The 18,973-nt window shown below is 37.2% G+C and overlaps 1 protein-coding gene across 1 annotated transcript in view; it reads right to left on the reverse strand.

The window, feature by feature from the left end:
* Nucleotides 1–781: 781 nt before the first annotated feature.
* The window catches only part of LOC107046768 (frequenin-1), a 28,362-nt gene continuing 10,170 nt past the window's right edge, over nucleotides 782–18,973 (reverse strand). The window contains exons 2-7 of the mRNA XM_015269475.1: nucleotides 6,142–6,166; nucleotides 6,021–6,069; nucleotides 5,831–5,920; nucleotides 5,404–5,482; nucleotides 3,303–3,391; nucleotides 782–1,422 (exon numbers count right to left, since the gene is read on the reverse strand). Of these exons, the coding sequence (XP_015124961.1) occupies nucleotides 1,255–1,422; nucleotides 3,303–3,391; nucleotides 5,404–5,482; nucleotides 5,831–5,920; nucleotides 6,021–6,069; nucleotides 6,142–6,166 (500 nt within the window). The 3' untranslated portion in view covers nucleotides 782–1,254. The remainder of the gene's footprint in view (nucleotides 1,423–3,302; nucleotides 3,392–5,403; nucleotides 5,483–5,830; nucleotides 5,921–6,020; nucleotides 6,070–6,141; nucleotides 6,167–18,973) is intronic.

The following is an 18,973-nucleotide window of genomic DNA, read 5'->3' on the forward strand; positions in this document are numbered from 1 at the left end:
TGCAATGTATCTCAATTCGTTGAAAAAACGGAAATCCCAGAAAAGCATTATGATAATCTCGAATCAGAATCGACAAAATATCAGAGAGATGCTGAAAGGCGTCCGGAAAATACCCCCGACATTTCAATCCCAGATTTCAATCTCAACCCAGACATCGAGAGATCCAAACTCATTTTCCCTCTGACATTGCAGTTCATTTTATTCTCCCTTTCTCTTGTCCCCTTTCCCCTGTTCTCTTCAATGTTTTTTTTCCACCTCCTTTATCATCACTCCTCATCCGAAAATACATAACCAATAGTTCTCCCACATACACTATTACGGGTATATATTCAGAGCAACATGAGAAAAATCCTTCAACACGTTGAAAAATTTTATCTAATAACAATAACATTAAAAATATTATTAGATCATTTTGTGCGCTAAAAAACGACTTCAATGAGGATTCTGTATCTCCATTCAATCTCGGTCGCTTTGGGGCTGGGGAGGGGGGTAAAAGGACAACATATCGTGCGGAGAGAGAGCTTAAAACTCGGTCATCGCGTGGTCGCAAAAAACTTGTTTTAAAACTTATATCATATATATATTTTGTTAGTTTAATCTCGAGCCGGACGTTGTCGATATATATCTATGTAGGCCGACCACTTCAAGTGGGCTGACTATCGTCGGAGATACCCCTCGTTGATTCTTTTTTCTTTCTCCCCAACTCATTTCTTTCCCTCGTTTTCTTTTTTTTTTTTTTTTTTTTTTTTTTTTTTTTTTTTTTTTTTGTTTTTCTCTTCTTTCATTTTTCTGCTGTATCGTTTGTATATTTTTTTCACTTCTTTTTCTTGACTCGTTCGCCTCATCTACGCGGGGATTTTACAAACACCCGGGGATACGTGCTGGGTTAACCCAAAAGTAGTGTCGGCATTCGATGGGCGAGCCCTCCCCTCCATTCCCCTCGTTGGCCTGCTTCCAGTTGCCATCCACAAAGGGCACTTCTTCTATTCGCACTTTACCAGATTTATTCCGATGGGAATTTCGTCCCCCCTCCCGCCCCTGCCGCCCTTCCTCCCTCTCCCCGTAATGTTATATCAGTCCATCTATAAAATTCATGTTAACGTTGTTCTTGAAATGCTGAATATTATTTGCAGTGGAATAGCTGCATCGAATAATTCAGTTATTCGTTGATGAATATTGAGGGATGAATAAAATAACAGGGAGTTTTTTCATTTATATTTTCACATTTTGAGGGCTTGAGGGGCTTAATGTGGGTTACTCTCCGCCGAGTGACAGTGCCTGGACGATTCTTGGATCAGCTTTGCTACCCTCACGAAATTCATCGAGTGTCAGCCTGTCATCGTGATTTTTATCCATCTGATCGAATATCTTGTCTACCCTCTTCTGTGGCGTATTCTCGTCCTCTGCGTGTGGCTGCTGACCCTGAAATTTGATTTGAGAGGTGGGATTTATCTGGAATGACTACACTGGGAAAAATTATTCTTGGGGTTGTGGGCTTGAATCCGAGGAAATCTTTATTGGTTGAGAAGTTTATCGGGGAGGCAGGGAAATCGCAGCTCGGATTTTGTGAGGAGAACTGCATTCGGGCGGGTTGTGCCTTCTGCATGCACGATTGGATTTTTCTCTTGACTTGGTATTCAAATTCTTGGACATTTCGTCATTGAAAAATCACGTATTCTGTTGATTTTTTCATAGAATTGAAATTTCAGCTCAATTATTCGGTGAAAATGGGGAAAAATTGGGAATATTCAGGTTATTTTAGTTTATTAATTTTCATTGAATAATTCAGTAGCGAAGTGGTAAAACGGTTCAAGTTGACTCATCTCCCAGTTGTTTTTGAGGGATATTTCCCAATCTAAGGGAGATAGCGAAATTTTAGTAATAACATTTGTTGTAGCTCTCAATCGGCTCTACAAAAAAGGTTATAATCAAAATTTTGCTATCTCCCTTAGATTCCGAGATATTCATTGAAAACTGGTCAATAGTCAAAATTGACTTGTACTGTTTTACCACTTCACTACTGAATTGAACTTAAATTTAGAATTTTCATAGTTTTTCTTCATCTAATACCCAATTTTTAATGTATAAATTCATTGAAAATTCGATGAAACTGTCACTTGATAAAATTTTAAGAAGTTACCGGTAATGTCAGCGAAATATTTTTCACAGTAAATGTTACGAGTGTTATTAATTTATTGCTTTTGTTCATGTTTCAATTCTCATTAAAAAAAAAACTAAAAGTCCGATCCCGATGATTTACTCCACTTAAGAATGCAATTTCCCTATCCCTCCAATCCACCCCCTTTTACCCTTCAATCTCATCAATATCTCAACCAAAAAAAAAAAATTGTTTCCAAATTAAAAAACTAATGCTTCCCTCCATCCTGGAACCAAACTTCTCAACGAATAAGATTTATGGATTCCATTACTAAAAACCTTCCCCCATCTTAACGAAGAACTGCAAAAAAAAGAACCGTTTCCTCAGTTGAACCTAAAACTTCCCAGCGACTGCATTAAATCATTCCAGACGATCAATCTTCCCAAGTCCTTCAGCCATTTCAATCCACAGATCTAACCAACTTTATCATCGAAATATTTAACTTTGAATCAGATACCCGAGAATGTCGTACACCAGAATGCTCCCAGTATATCACTGGAGTGCCAGTTCAAGTCTCAAGGGGTTATTTGCTCACTTCTCGAGCCAATGTATATGACCCAACAACTTGTACGTGTCTTTGGTCTGGCTATCTGCGGATTGCCGCTGGTATTTTCCTCACTTACCTCAGCAGTCTCCACCTCACTACCCCCTCTCCCTCCCCCTCGTCCACCCCCACCACAAAAACCAGTGTACCACATCCAACGTTATTGCAAACTTGAACGTAAACGTGAAATTCCACTTTAATCAACGAACTTGGCATTTATATATGAGAAAGTACATGACGTGGAGTTTTAGTACTTTGTTGAGTTATTCTCCTCTGTTTTCCCTCCGGAATTGTAACTCTTACCTGCATTAAGGTTTACCCCCTTCAGGAGCTCTCGGTTTCATTCGACTTTGCACTATTTTTTTCATTTTTTTTTCTTCACCTCTCGATGGAGGGGATTAAAAGGTGAAGAAAAAAAAGCAACTCCACACCTTTTCAAGTACAAGCTGAAAACCCATTCCCACCACGAGCACTATTTCATGGCCCGCTATTCGTTACCCCCGGGTCGACAGGGCTTTAAAGCTCTGTAATCGTCGTGTGGGCGACGGTGGTGGGGAGGGGGGGAATTGTAGAGTTTTTATGAAATCGACTAAAACTCACCACCATCTGATATATCGCGTCCACGATGTTATACATTTCTTCTCGTGTGATAAAACCATCGTTATCGACGTCGTACAGTCGAAATGCCCCTGGAATAAGCCGTAAAATAGAAACGGTCAGTTTCGTGGGGGAGTACTTTAATAAAATTTTCGGGAATATATATTGGTTATGTAGAGAGCAAATGGGGATGAACATTAATGTCGTCTTGGGAATTCATTGGGGAGTTTACGAGAGTCCATTCTGGAATTTTCTGTCTCGGTGAAGTTTTCGGTTGTGGAGGGTCAAGATGGATTTTTCAAATGTGAATGTTCATGTCAAATATATCCTTTTGATTTAAACGAAACTCTTTATTTGAAATATTTCTATTGAATCGTTTGATTCATTTGATTGATTTCAAAAATATTTTTACTGGAAATTGATAAACTCATGGATTTATTTAACAAAACATTTGTTTACATTTGAAAAATTAGTTATTTGATGCAAATAAAAATCAATTTTAGGTTTGAATGAAAGCTTTTTTACCAGGTATTTGCATTTACCCGTGCGTTTGATTCAGAAAACTATTTCTCTGGGTGTACATCCTATTCTTGAATGAAACTTCTCTGTAATATCATAATGATACGATTATTTCGTTAATAATATTTTCGCCGAATGAAATTCCCAATTGTTGCAAGAAATTTCTGATTGACTCCACAACACTTTGAATCAGCTCTCGTGCCTCCAGATAAATTCACAGAATTGTGAGAAAATCCATCACATCCATTTCCGTCATTTATTTTCAATCTATTATTTATCCGATTAAGTACCACGAAAAATGGAAAATTTTACGAGAGCGAACATTTCCCGGCCGACGCGTCCCAATAAATACATCAATTTCCGGTGTTTGCTGCTTACGCGGGATTTTCTATGGCTGTGCAGTGCAATGAATTTCAAAATCGTTTTATTCACTCGCCGCGGTACACAGAAACTTTATGTGCAACACTACACCATATTTTACATTAATCCAAAGCGTTAAAATGCATCAGTGGGAACATTGCTCTCGTCTATTGTTTGGTGTCAGATGTTTTTATTTCTCTGCATTGAATGCATCCCGTCTATGGGATCGAATTGTTTGCCGTTACTGTGTGCCGTTTCGAGAATTCCTATCGATTAATTAAATCCGCACGTGCCAGTCGTTATTTTTTTTTAAAGTCACACATACACTTTTTGTTTTATCTGGCTCGTTTGTTTCACGCCTCTCTGCGTTTGTTAGCTCTTTTCCACGTGGAAATATAAACGAGAGAAATTCTCCCACTTTTTTACTATGTTTTCTTTTTTATTAGGTGGGGGTGTCAATGTGGTTCCACCACGGGTGGTGAATCAACACTGAGGAAAATCCGATATAAATGTCGGGGGTTTTTGTTCTCATTTATATTTACGTGTTGATGCGGAGGGAGCGATTTATCAGGAATACTTTGTTTTCATCACTTGCGCGTAAAGTAGGATTTTGCGCACGCGAGGCGTGTCGCATTGTGATGAAAAATGGAGTTCGACACGCGTGGGAAAAGTGTTCTCTGACCCTCGGGAAGGTGCACTGAGGAAAAAAAAATATTTTTGCCAAGTAAATTTACTAACTACAAGAAAATCCACACATTTCAAATGTAAATATTTATATACACGGAGAGAAAATTTTTAAAAAAATTCTAGTGCTAGCACGGGACTGCTAGAGGCGCAAAGTCATGGCCAGGAAAAAATTCTAGTGCCGGCACTAGAAATTTCATTGGGGAAAACGTGAATTTTTCCCCGTATTTATGTGAAAATTTCACAGAAATCCCCAGAAATTTTACCAGAAATACCAAGAAATTTTACCTTAATAGCACTAGAATTTTTCACAGCCGGTGGATTGTAATTTTTTCCATTACTCGTACTAGAATTTTTATAGAAAATTTCTATCCGTGTACACTTACTTGTGGCAAGTGAATTTCCTTGGCAGAAGTATTTTTTTTTCTCAGTGTGGCAGCCTCCTTCGGTGAGCGCTACATATCTCCCCCACTTTTACGCACTCGTATCTAAATATACTATTTATTTATCGAGTTTTGGAGAAACAAAAGGTGATACTCACAGTGTAGTTTCTCGTCTAGATTTCCTCTTGACGTTACTGACAGGGCTCTGATGAACTCCTCAAACTCTATCGTACCGTCCTGTATAAATATTGAAGCCGTGTTTTACGTCGAGAAAACGAGTGGGTCTTGTTGAATAATAAAATAGGGATATTCCCTACGATTTTTTTATGAAGAAATTATTGAAATGAATCGTTTAGACTGGACGAAGTGAAAAGAACAATTTTTTTTTCAACAAGGTCTTATGGGATTCTCAAATTGATATGAAAGGAATAAAAAATTTTAGCAACGTGAAGGAGATAACTCTGTGTATTAGTTGAAGAAAAAATAAAATTTGTCGTGAGTGCGAGTGATTTAAAAAAAAAAATCTTATATTGGAAAAAATTATGAGGATAAAATATTTAATGGAGGGAAGAACTATAAACTCACATTATTCTCATCGAAAACCCTAAAAACGAGTGAAGCGAACTTGGAGGGATCGCCTTGTGGAAAGAACTGCTTGTAGATCTTGATAAATCCCTGTAACAAGGCGACAAGAGCGAAACAAAAATGATGAAAGTACAACAGTGCTTCCAGTAAAGCCTGGAGTTTGCATAATCTTAAAATCCTCAGACAGTACCTGTTCAGTGAGAAGACCGTCGGGGCAGTCCTTGAGAAATCCTTTATGCCTAGAATCACAGAGAACCGCAAAAAAAAACGTACACAAAATTTAATGAATTTTTCCTCATAAATGGACTTACCACTGTCGGATTTCCTTTTCCGTGACTGTAAAGAAATTAAAATAACCTGATTAATTATGGGTGTTAATACGTCTCGGTAAAATGAGGAAAAAAGAAAGAGCATGATGGGAGTTGGCCTGATGAATAACAAGGAGCGAACGAGGCAAAAGGAGGAAAAAAAAGGAGAAAATTTGCAAGTTAAAAAGGAACGGGGTGGACAAAAGCTGGGGAAAGCTAAACGAGTTGCGACAAAAGGGTGCAGCCAGGAGGTAAAGGAAGTGAAATAAAAAGAAACAGGGAGGAAGAGTGTAATCGTCCCTGGCGTACAGCTCGACCCGAAAGTTATCGCGCGACCTCTGATTCACTGATGTTCATCCCTCTCTTTACATTAATCTCTGCCCCTTGTCAAAGTTGTAGCTCACCACAAAGGGGAGGAGGGGGAGACCCTTTGATCGGCTTTGAAAATTAGAGGAAACACGAAAACCTCTTTGGCAAAATGGAAGAGACTACTTCATTCGCTTTGTTTTCTCAGGGGTAAAAGGAGAATGACAAAAATGATTGTATCTCTCAGCCGATTGATTGATTCAATTCAGTGGAGGGGGGATGTGGATGTATAGTGGAAGGCCCCCTTGAATTTCTCTCTTGGGTGAATTTTCCGAGTGAGTTCTTGATAACCTACTTTCGCTGAGTTGATAGACCCCCATTTTTACGGATACCGAGGACCCGTGAAGTATCAATTTTTCATTGATAACTTTGTAATTGGAATGTTCGGGAGAATTTGCGGGGCTGTTGTGGTACGTAAGGAGGGGGGAGGTGATTCAATTGGGGGGATTGTTCTAGAGTTCGAGACCGTTGTGCATGCATATTTGAGAAATTTGAAAAGAACTAATTGTTCGCTGTTAGAAATTTTTTGAAATTCAAGTAACAGATGCTTTTGAATTTTCAATATTCTGAAGATGAATTCAATTGTAGAATAAATTGCTCATGGGATTCCTGATCCGTCTTGGAAATTCAATAAAATTAAGTTTTTCGTTGTGAATGATCATTGAGGTGAAGTTTTTAGGCGAGATTATTTTTTTCTTGGATGATGAATCAAATTTGAAGAGGAATTCCTATGAAAATGACTAACTGTAAAAATGCGAAAATGCGATAACTGTAAAAATTATATCTTTGTGAATTTCTTGAAATTGTTTATTAAATTAAAAATCGCAAGTTTTGTGTTTATACAGCTCAATCATATGTACATTATCAATGTTCCAAATAATTGATCCGTTAATATCATGATCGAGGTAAACAAATCACCATTTCCATTATTTCTGATGATATCTCCTTTGATCAGATTGATTGCTAATTACGAGCTCAAACCCATCAGTCAGTAATGCGGTTAACCACAATGCTGAGTGAGCTATAGCCGGGGGTTCCCTAATGCGAGAATATCATCTGTTTAATTTATAATTCAATAAGTGGTGAATCGTTAACGAACGGAACGAGCCGAATCGGGAATTTATTATATATTCTAAATGAGAGCTCTTCGAAGTTTATCAAGTGACAGTTCCACTGAAATTTCAGGAAATTTCCTAATTGAAAATTCACAATTTAATGAAAAAAAGTTAATCCAAACTGTTGGTTTTAATTTATTCAATGACGATTAATAAAAATCAGGAAAATACCAGCAAATATATTCCTGAGTTTTGAATCCATTGAAAATTCTGCGTGATTTGGTCCTGAATTTTCTCTCGAATCTTAAATTTCATGATTTTTTTTCTTCCTAAATAAACCTCAATGTCCGTCTCGTGAAAATTACCCATCAACTATCTAGTAAATTTCAATTTTTTTTCCAACCGCGTGAGGGCGACGAAATGTCAGGAAATTTCGTAATTGAAAATTCACAATTTAATAAAAAAAATTAATGGAAACTTGATTTAAATTTATTCAATGACGATTAATGAAAATCAGGAAAATACTAGCAAATATATTCTTGAGTTTTGAATCCATTGAAAATTCTGCGTGATTTGGCCCTCAGTTTTCTCTCAAACCTTAAATTTCATGATTTTTTTCTTCTTAAATAAACCTCAATGTCCGTCTCGTGAAAATTACCCGTCAACTATCCACTAAATATCTATTTTTGCATTTATTTTGAATTTATGTTTGCAATGCACAATACCAATGACCTTCCCCAGAGAATCCCGATATGGTAATTTACCCCGCATAAATTACACCTCCAAAACAAACCGAGTGACAATTAACTTCGAACTAAACTCCTCGTCCTTGGAAATTTGTTTAGCCAACTCACCAAAGATTAACTTGGGGAACTAGTTCTGTATAGACAAATGAATCCAATTTCGATGATATCTTCCCACTTCAGCACACAAATATCATCCTCATGCGTTTCAAGGGAGACATTTGATAAGATTATATGTACCATAACGCATCTGTGCAAGAGGATTGCACCCATATACCATTTACCATTGGGGCCTCCAACTTTCAGCAATTTCTGAGGGGCAATAGTTGAAACAACTGCGGTGGGTAACCGTCTTTCCAGTCCCCCCACCCCCCATCCCCACCAGTTGGCAAAAGAAACTTTAGCCAATTTGACGTCGTCATAAATTACTCCGCACCCATGCCGGCAACCTGATAATTCCCAGACTCCTTTTACTATCTTGGGGAAATTTAATTAACACAAGCGGACTATAGGGTTTTCGAGCCCGCGGTGTAACAACAGGAAGAGTTCCGGGGATGAAGCGCGGAAGCTGGTTTTATTCGGGTTGACTCAATCCTGAAACACAAGTGGGTAATCTACGGTAAATCTGTTAGACCCGGGGTAAATCCCATTGGCTCAGTGCCCTAAATCATGTTTTATCTGTGTTTATCATCGCCATTGTCTAAACAAGAGGGGTTGTAGTTACACGAGGAGAATTTTATTGTAGAAATTCTAATGATGTGGACATTTTAGTTGAATTATTCTATGAAAATCAATAAAAATCAGGAAAATTTCGGTAAATACATTCTTGAAGTGCCAATTTATCAAAAATTCAGAGTAATTTGACACTGAATATTCTTTTTCTTCAAGTCAAACAAGTTGAGGCATTCTGTCGTAATATTGCTAAAAAATGTGGAATTTCATTTAATTTTCCGTGCCAAATTCTGAAAATTTTTATCGTGTTTAAGATCCACTGAAATTTCAGGAAATCTTGTCATTGAAAAATCAAATATTCCATTGATTTTTTGTTCAAATAATCTGGAAATCAATAAAATACTTGATTTTTCAGTTCAATTATTCTGTGAAAATTCAGAAAAATTAGGAAAATTTAGGGAAAATTTGAAAATTCTTCATTTCTGTTGCACTGAACATTCAATCAAGTTGTGACATTTTCATCTTACGCCCACTTAAAACTCATGGCCTTTCGTGAATTCTACTTAAAACTTGTATTTTCATAATCATTTTTTCCCAAAATGCCATTCAATGTCACTCTCATGAGATTTACTATAATATCATCCATGAAATGTCAAAAAATTTCTAACAGTGTGAAATTGAATTGAAATAAATTTGAAAAATTTGTTGAAATTTTTAGAAATTCTCGTCATGTTTTAGTTTCTCTGGAATTTCAAGGAATTTTGCAATAGAAAATTCAGATTATCACGGGATGAAAAATCAATGAGAACTGTAAATTTCAGTTGAATTATTCCATATATAAAATGACATCGTAACCTCTGAGAAAAGAATAGAAAGTTGAAAATTATAATTGCAGGATAATCAATTTCAATGTCCCCCGGATATTCTCAACCGTCGCGCAGCTGGCAGGAGTGTAAACATTTCAATTCGCGACTCTAGCCACTGAGCGCCGTGCACCCCATAAAGGGCCAGTGAGCCAAAGCCCTCTGTCACGAATATAAAATCAACTTTGTTTCCGGGTAAATGACAAAACTTTGTGGTTTATATGATAATTCAGTGGCGTTCCTGGCTTTTCCCCGTAGCTCCCGGGAGGGAAAAATCTACTGGGAGTTTATTTATAATACTAGACGGTGAAAATACATTTTGAAAAGGTCACGCAAACTTTTATGAGTTTACGTGAGTTGTTGCAGCATCACGTGAATGAGTAAACAAGTTTTGGTTGAACGGCTGGGTTAAATCACTGGTTTTGTCGGTTGAGGGAATCTACTTGAGACATGAATGGGTACATTTTTTAACGATTGGGGAGAGGTGGAGGATCAGCGAAGGCCATTTCGCCGTCTCTTCTGCAATTTCCTATGGGGACAGGGTGGAATTAGCCAGTGCCAAAGGGCCAACTTCACTGCACATGCAGCCAGAGGCTCGTGACTTTCGTCGCGTGACCATCGGGCTTGCAACCATCAAGCTTTACCCACCTCAGTGTGTTCCATTCGTCATCCAGATACCCCCCCAGCCAACTTGGTGAACCGAGGGAAGAAGAAGGATGGGCTTGATGAATCGCTTGAGGCGACTTTAGACGACAATTCTACTCAGTTATGACTCGAATTCCCGGCCTGTGAAAACGGAACTAGTACAGTCCCATTCAATCTCTATATACCACGTTATCCAATCTGAAGCGTGATCCATATTCTAGAATGCGAATTCGTTCACATCTGTTGGATTTCCAGGCATTGGGGTTTCGGTAAATTCTGAAAATGGTTTTCCTGTTATTTCTTCCTCAACAGTGTTTGTTTTCAGGATATCCCAGTGCGCTGTTTGAAATTTTTTGAAATTTAAGCAACAGATATATTTGAGGAGCGAAGTGGTAAAACGGTTTAAGTCGACTTATCGCTCAGTTGAGTTTTTGAGGAATATTTCCGAATCTAAGGGAGATAGCGAAATTTTTGTAATAACATTTGTTGTAGCTCTCAATCGGCTCTACTAAAAAGGTCATAACAAAGATTTTGCTATCTCCCTTAGATTCTGAGATATTCATTGAAAACTGGTCAATAGCCAAAATTGACTTGTACCGTCTTACCCCTTCGCTACTGATTTGAATTTTCAATATTCTGAAGTTGAATTCAATTTCGGGCTAATTTGCTCATGGAATTTCTGATTCATCTTGGAAATTCAAGGAAATTAAGTTTTTCATTATGAATGATAATTGAATTTTCAACAACAATTTGGATTTTTAAATCTATCGCGAAAATTAAGCAACAGATTGAAAATTCAGAAGAAAAATTGCCTGAATTTTCATGATTTTTAGTAATTTTCATTGTCGTATGAACCTGAGAAATTAAATTTCATTGAATATTCAAGAACATTGACTGATTTATCAATAACAAGATCAATGGAAATCCCATGTAAATTATTCCTTGTTAAAAATTTCAGGATTTTTTACTTGAAATTTCAAGAGTAATTTTCTAACAGTGTGGGAAAAAGTTGCAAAAAAATTATTAATACATTTGTAAAAATGTTATTAAGTAACACTCCTCCGAAATTTCCAGGAATTTAGTTAAAAACAAAAAATTATCACTGACTGTCGACTCATGTAATTGACTCCATTAAATTTTGAGATACATATTAAAGTTTTCACTTGACGCATGTTCTGTGGTATTTATAAAATTCAGTGAATCTTCACAACTTTTCCTCTTCAATGTTTATAAGGAAAAAATTAGCAATCCAATGATGTCCTTTAACCGTCCTTTTTCCGAGACTTTAATTCTGGAAATCAGAACATATCTCTCACAACTCACTCCCACGACTTCTGCAACTAAAAATTGAATTTAAAACGGCTGGGGTTTTGCGAAATTTTAGCTGACGACGGAGCGTCGTCACTCGAGTTTTCCCACGTCTCCAGTTTCTGAGTTGAGTCCCCAAGACCTGGCAACTTTTTTTCTCCCCCTTCCCTCGAATCACCGAGCCATACCTCACTCACAACTCATTGAAAACTTCTACATCGGGCCGAAACTGATTAGCCGAGAACAAATTTCTCCGGTGTTTCTCCTCCTCTTGTGCGCTCGATGAAAAAAAAAATGAAGTTCACCCTTGGCGAAATTTCGTGGGAGGTAAAAATGGATACATTCGCTTGTCCAAGATCAAGAACCAGCTGGGACACATGGGATATAATACTTTGTAGATAGATTGGGTGAGGGAGCCAACTGTTCACGAGGCTGAGCGATCATGTGAAATTTCATTTTCCGTACAGTTCTGAGTTTAGCCAGTGATCAGCCATAAAAATGTTTTTACAACCGCCGTCTTTTCCCGTAATATTTCCCCAACAATGGGAAAAAGTCACGTGCGTTTATAATCCAATATAGATATCATTCCCAGTCAGTTCTATCCAATCGTGAAATCGAATTTCAATTCAATTTCGCGAGGAGTATACAAATGAAAGGGAAGAATAAAGCATAAATATAATACATATACTTGAATATTCTCTGTTCTGCTCTCCACGGTGAAATCGACATTGACACATTTCCGAGGATTTAACCCCCGAACGCCATAGCCCGAGTATCTCCCCATCTAATCCCATTTCACTGGGTACGAAGGAAAAATATTCTTGAATGCAAATATTCTCGGGAGTATTCTCACGCCCTCAGTGGAATAGGTAAAGGGCTATTTACATAAAATTCTTTGTAATAATTCAGCTGCTCGGCAAAACGTACAAAGGTGGCATGAATATCCACTGGTGGCTCATCAAAAGCGGGAGGGAAAAAAATTTTCACTGAGAAATTCAATATGAAATGCGTTTTAATCAGGGAGATTCACCTCGTTCAATTTCTTTGGCTTCTGGCTGGGAATAAAGAATTTTAAAGAGGGAAAAATGAACTCTTTCGCAGCAAGAAGAAGTTGACGTGATTGAAGGTTGGGGGCGATGTTATTGAGTAACAGGGCAATTTCAATCAAAGATAATTTCCATAAATTGTTTTTAATTATCGAGAACAATATATTGTCGAAAATTCTTCGCTGAAACTTCTCAAAAACTTGTTGACAGTTTAATCACATTACGGTGACATTACCATTAAAATTTCAAGTAATTTAATCAAAAAAATTAGTGGAAAATGCAAATTTTCAATTAAACTGTCCATGAAATTTCAATTTTTCACGTGCGCAAACAATAAACCTCGTTTTTGTTATTGAATAACAGGGCAATTTCAATGCAAGAGAATTTCCATAAATTGTTTTTAATTATCGAGAACAATATATTGTCGAAAATTCTTCGCTGAAATTTCTCAAAAACTTGTTGACAGTTTAATAACATTACAGTTCTATTAAAATTTCAAATAATTTAACGAAAAAATGTCCATGAAATTTCAATTTTTCACGTGTGTAACCAGTGAACCTCGTTCTTTCATCAATTTCCGAATTATTTTCCCTCAGCAGAAAAACTCTGCGATGTTTGTGCGTCTGACCTTCAATGCCCTTTCCACTGGAAGAGAATCACTAAGAATTTCCCTGGTAATCGTTTCCGAGTTTTTGTTCAATTTCCAGGGAAACTTTGAATGAAATTCCTGGTACGAGATTCCTTGGAGCTATCCCCCTTTGTTGAATTCCACGATTTTCGTTCTCTCTTGTTCCGATGCTCTCATAATTAAACTCCTCGTAATATCATCCCCTCAGTAAGTATTTGGAGATAATTTTCAATGTGATCCCCGTCGTACCATTCAGTTTCCTCCTTTACAAACTACTACAGCGCATCGATTCCTCCGACTTTCATGCAACGAGATATCTTTATCTCACCAACTACCCCAATGATTCACCACTGGGTAAATCGACATAATGACAATCCATTTAACATCGTCGATCCTCAATCTTCTCTCCAGAATTGACTTCATCTGATGCTGTCGATAAGGATATTCGGGCTTCTCTCGCCATAGTGCCTTTCTGGGTAATTCAGTATCGAGAGCTAGTATTCAGAATTACCCAGCCATTTTGGCTAGAAGGGGGAGGACGAGTTGGATATCAGCGGTCGGAGATACCCCAGGCGATACATGCATCATTTACCTGGGATATACCTCGTTTCCATTCATATAGTCGTATAGATTATATATATCGTGGCAGATAGGTATAAATTTTCTGAAGACGAGGAAGGAGAGCAACACGGCTTAATACTGAATCTCTCTCAATTTTTTTTATCGGTAGCAGTATATGGATATGTTCGTTAATTTCTAAAGCTATTAACTTTGACCAAATGCGGGAAAAATGGGGGAGAACAATGTGTTTAATGAATGGACTCGGTGAATGATGAAAAATTGAACAATGCACGGAGAGACATATTCAGTAAAAATTACGGAACAATTCACATGATCCGCAATGGGGAATCGTTTTTCGGTAATTTTTATAGGAATGAAAGAGAAGAAATCTTAAACGTTCAGTGAATTTTCAGGGTCATCACCGAACAAAAGACGAAAGTGTCACGTAATGTTTCCCGAAGAAGTCAAATCTTATAGAAACTTGCCGACTTATTATGCCTCCAAAATCCGAAATTCTTGAATGTTCAACAATTTTTATGAAGCTGGTGAGTTACTTCGACGTTCCGTTCCTTAAAATTTCTCAGTCGGGGAAAAATTACGGAACGACTTGTCCCCACAGCGGTGAGTCATCAGACGGGTGGTTAATTTTTACGGAACAAATCGTAGAATTTGCGTGGCGATTCGTACAATTTCAGTTCCGTATCACACTTTTTATTGAATTTTACTTCGCTCGCGAATTACGTTTCAAAACGTAATTTTACGTTTTTTTTCTGGCAATTTTTATTGTATTTTTCTCTTCGTGTGTTGCATACTCAACATTTTCAAATTAATTTTTGAACTTAATACTGCTCTGGTGGGAAAAAATTTTAATTTCATGAAGAGTACAAAAGTACTTTTCAGTAGGGTGGCATTGAATTCAATAAGAGGCCAAAAACATAATATTTCAGATTTCACAGAGAATTCAAATTTTTCAGCATCAGAGTGATGAGGATTTCTCAGTTTATTTTCATTTTTAATTGAACCATGAATATTCAGTACTAAATTACGCTGAATGTTCAATTAATTAATTCAAGAATATATTCATCTCAATTTCTCCAATTTCTGTCAATTTTAAAGGAATAATTTAAGTGAAATTTACAGTTTTGAAATTCCTTAAAAATTTTCAACAGGAACAAGATAATAAAAATTCCCTCATAACCTTGAATTTTCAATTCATCAAAAGTTCCCGAACCTATCCACTCGATTTTCCCTGATTTTTATTCTTCTTCACGAAATAATTGAATCAAAATGAATTTTTCATCGATTTAATTGTAAAAAAATGTCCTTGCAATTCCTTGAAATTAGTGTAACTACAATGTAATTAAAATATCCGAGAAGTCCACCGGAAATTACAGCCAAAAACTTTCATCTGTGTACACCACAGCTGTGCCACCAAACAGAGATTATACCCCAGCTCTTCACTGAATCCCAAGACATCTCATATCATCCTCTCCCCGTGTCCCACGTACCTCCACCCTCCGCTCGACCCGTCCACCGGAAACCGCTTTACTCTCCCCAACTTTATCCAACCGAAATGCAAAAATCTCAAAAAGAGACGCAGAATGCTCGGCTTGCCTACCCACTATGAAAACCCCCTGTTGCCCTCAATTTCACGTGGTGGAAGAAAATTTCATTATGTCTTCCATTCTGCATTCTAAATGCCTCCTCCACGTCTGCTTCAAATATTTCACTCTTCAACTGCTGAAATATCTCTCCCCACATTTTACCAATACTATCAAGGCACTCCATTCGTTGTGCATGCACGCAAATTAATAATCCAGGGATTCATTTTTAATTAATTTTATCGATTACTCTCTCACTCTATTGGTTTTTGGATTGGATGGTGAAGGGGGAGGGGGGAGGGGAGTGTTGAATGAATCAGAAAAAATTGTATCCTCTGAGCGAACCACACAGTTTCACGTATTCTTATCACTCAAAAAAAATTACTTCTCACCAGTACAAACCGGTACTTGGGGGAAGTTCACTTTTGAAAAATTCTAAAAATACTCGTCCCAAGTACATTTTGTGTCCTTGAGTGTACCACATCTGCCGATCGAGTAGAAATGGTACTGGAAGGAAGCAGTATCACTACTTATTGCCAGTACTTTTAGTATTTATCACAAGTACCAAAGGTACTAGTGAAAAGTAATTTTTCAAATTCTCTCAAGTACTTTGAGGACTTAATTTCAGTACTTTCAATTGATTACTTTATTTTAAAAAAGTGAACATTATTACCGGATAGAATGGGCTTTCTTACGTATTTTTGTAAATAGTAATGTTCAGCAGAAGATATTTTGTAGGAAAAAATCAATAGATTGCGATTTTTATGGATCCTTTCGAGAATTATTCGTATGCTTTCCAACCTACGAAATTTAAATTTTGTTGAGATTTTTATTTTTTATGTTGCTATCAACATTTAAAAGGCTTCGAAAAATTATTTTCAATTTTTTTTCAATTTTATTACTCACAAAACGGGAATTATTTGGATTTTTGAATGTTTGACGAAATTCGGCTTTTAGAAGAGGTAGACAAACATTTTTGAGTTCTTATACTCAACTTATATTGAGTTTATTTGGTACTTTTGAAAACAACCAGCCAGGTACTCAGTACAAGCAATTTTTTTACTTTTCTCAAGTAACAAAATACTTGTGTCAAGTACTGAGGTACTTCTCACCAGTACACAGGTACTTGACGCGTGCTACTTGCATCAAGTTGTTTTGTAACTTCGAGGAAGTACAAAAATGTGGCTTTTCCCCAGAAAACCCCCGGGTACTGGGTACAAGTACTGTTTCTACTGATCAAAAGTAATTTTTTTTTCTGGTGATACTGCTAAAGTTTTTAGTCGTTTCCGCGCGCGACGTCAACTCGACTGTCGATCTCTTGTCGGTGCGGGGGGCGAGAGCGGGAGGAAGAGAATTCTCGGTAGACGTTCACTCCGTGTCATCCAAGAAACACATATTGCAGGCTGGTTCCCCAAACTCCTCTTCTTACCCTGTGATTCCACCTCATGTGTTTTGAAACGATGAGTAAGAACTCCGGATCCCCGAAGGGGCCACAGAATATTATGACATTCTCGTTGAGAGAGTCGGGCTTGGAAAATTGCTGTTTCAGAACTCGTAAAACCTCTTGGACGTGATAATCCGATTGCCAATGGTATGAGTTAATGCTTCATTTACATGAGCGAATAATATTGTTGGATATTCTCGGTGAGTTTCGGAAGGGCTGTGGGGTCTATTTAAGTGGCTGGTTATGGGAGTGGAATTGGGAATTCAGGTTTGGAAATTGTGACTAAGTCGGGGGGGGGACAATGCGATGGAATGGAATAGGGAAATTCAATTATAATTAACAAAAAGGTTTAATTGATATCACTGACAGTTTAGATTTTAACGAGAAAGTTTCAATTGATATTTGAAAAAATTATAATGAACATGAATGGAAACATTTAAATTCACATTAATGGATTAGAATGAAATAGGATAGCCTTCATTGGGTGCTCCGAGAGATAAAGATCCCTTAACGGCAATTTAAAATAATTATTTATAATTTATTCTGCCAATATTTTTTTTTATTTTCAGTCTTTTTTTTATTTTCTCTGCTATCAACAAAAATTTTTCATGCCTGTTCGAGATGAATAAACAATAAACAAAATGCAATGATATTGGAAAATATCGGAGTTCATGTTTTTTTTTTTTGGGGGGGGGGGAATTTTCATGAAACCATTGGCTATTTGTTCTGTGAAAATATTCGACGGATTTCGGCCGTCCAGAAAAATTATCTAACAGCCGATTCAACCCCTTCTTTCAACATTTCATACTACAAAAAGCCCTTCACCGAAATTGCCTATAAATTCTTTTCCCCCGGCCCCTGTCGATTTAACGACACGGGTGCGGTCAATAAATTAATTCCCAACATGTTGAATTCACGCGAAGCAGATCGACCAATAGTTTATCCCCGTATAACCCCAATGAAGCCCACTTCACCACATACACCAGTGGTTACAGTGTTACGTTTAATGAAGGGCCATTCACCCTCCACCCTCCACCACAATATTACCCTCGTTATAATTCATTAATTCTGTACGATTAATTAATTCTGAATATTGTGCACTTTATGCTTCATCAAAAAACTATCTCTGAAAATTTATCCAGTGCGTTTGGATTTTTTTATCATGTGTCACTTCCACGGAAATTTCAGTTCAATAATCCCGTGGAAAAAAATATCATGAAAATTCAGGTGAATATATTCATGAATTTTCAATCAACTGAACATTCTGACTCCCATCGGATACCCACACGACCTCTATAAGCTTCCAAACCCGCATCAATTTCATATCACCAGAAGTTCATTCGAATAAATTCAATAAGAGATATTTTCAGCGAGAATTCCCTCCTAAAATTGTTTTGAGAGTGCAAAATTACTGTCTGTTGATTTTTTTCATTTATGAGAAGTAAATCAAGAAAACGTTAGGATTAATTTAAATAAATTTTCGTGTATTAAATGTTTCAAATGAATAATTGTGGTCCCAATTTACTTTACAAATATACGACAATCGACAGATCAACATGGCTCAGACCACTCGAACTACTGTCAATTAACTTATACGATCTATATTCGTCAAATAATTAACGAACATTATTGATGGGGCGAAGGTATAAATGGTAGTATCATTGCGAGATATTTCCAACTGTAAAATGAACTTCAGGAATCATTTATTACCCCTACGATACAGGACATCGCACCGAGTCCGGGATGACAGAAGCCCCAGGACGATTAAGCGGTTTCCCCTCGCTGGAATTGAGAGACGGAATAAAAGACACAAGAGGGAAAACTTTTGACAATGGGAAGAAGAGCAAACATGGGCTATTGGTGTATTCGCAGAGGGTGCCAGGATGAGGAGGAGGGGGGGGGG

The sequence above is a fragment of the Diachasma alloeum genome, unplaced genomic scaffold (genome assembly GCF_001412515.2).
Source record: "Diachasma alloeum isolate Michigan unplaced genomic scaffold, Dall2.0 Dall_scaffold_00183, whole genome shotgun sequence".
NCBI classification, from domain to species: Eukaryota; Metazoa; Arthropoda; class Insecta; order Hymenoptera; family Braconidae; genus Diachasma; species Diachasma alloeum.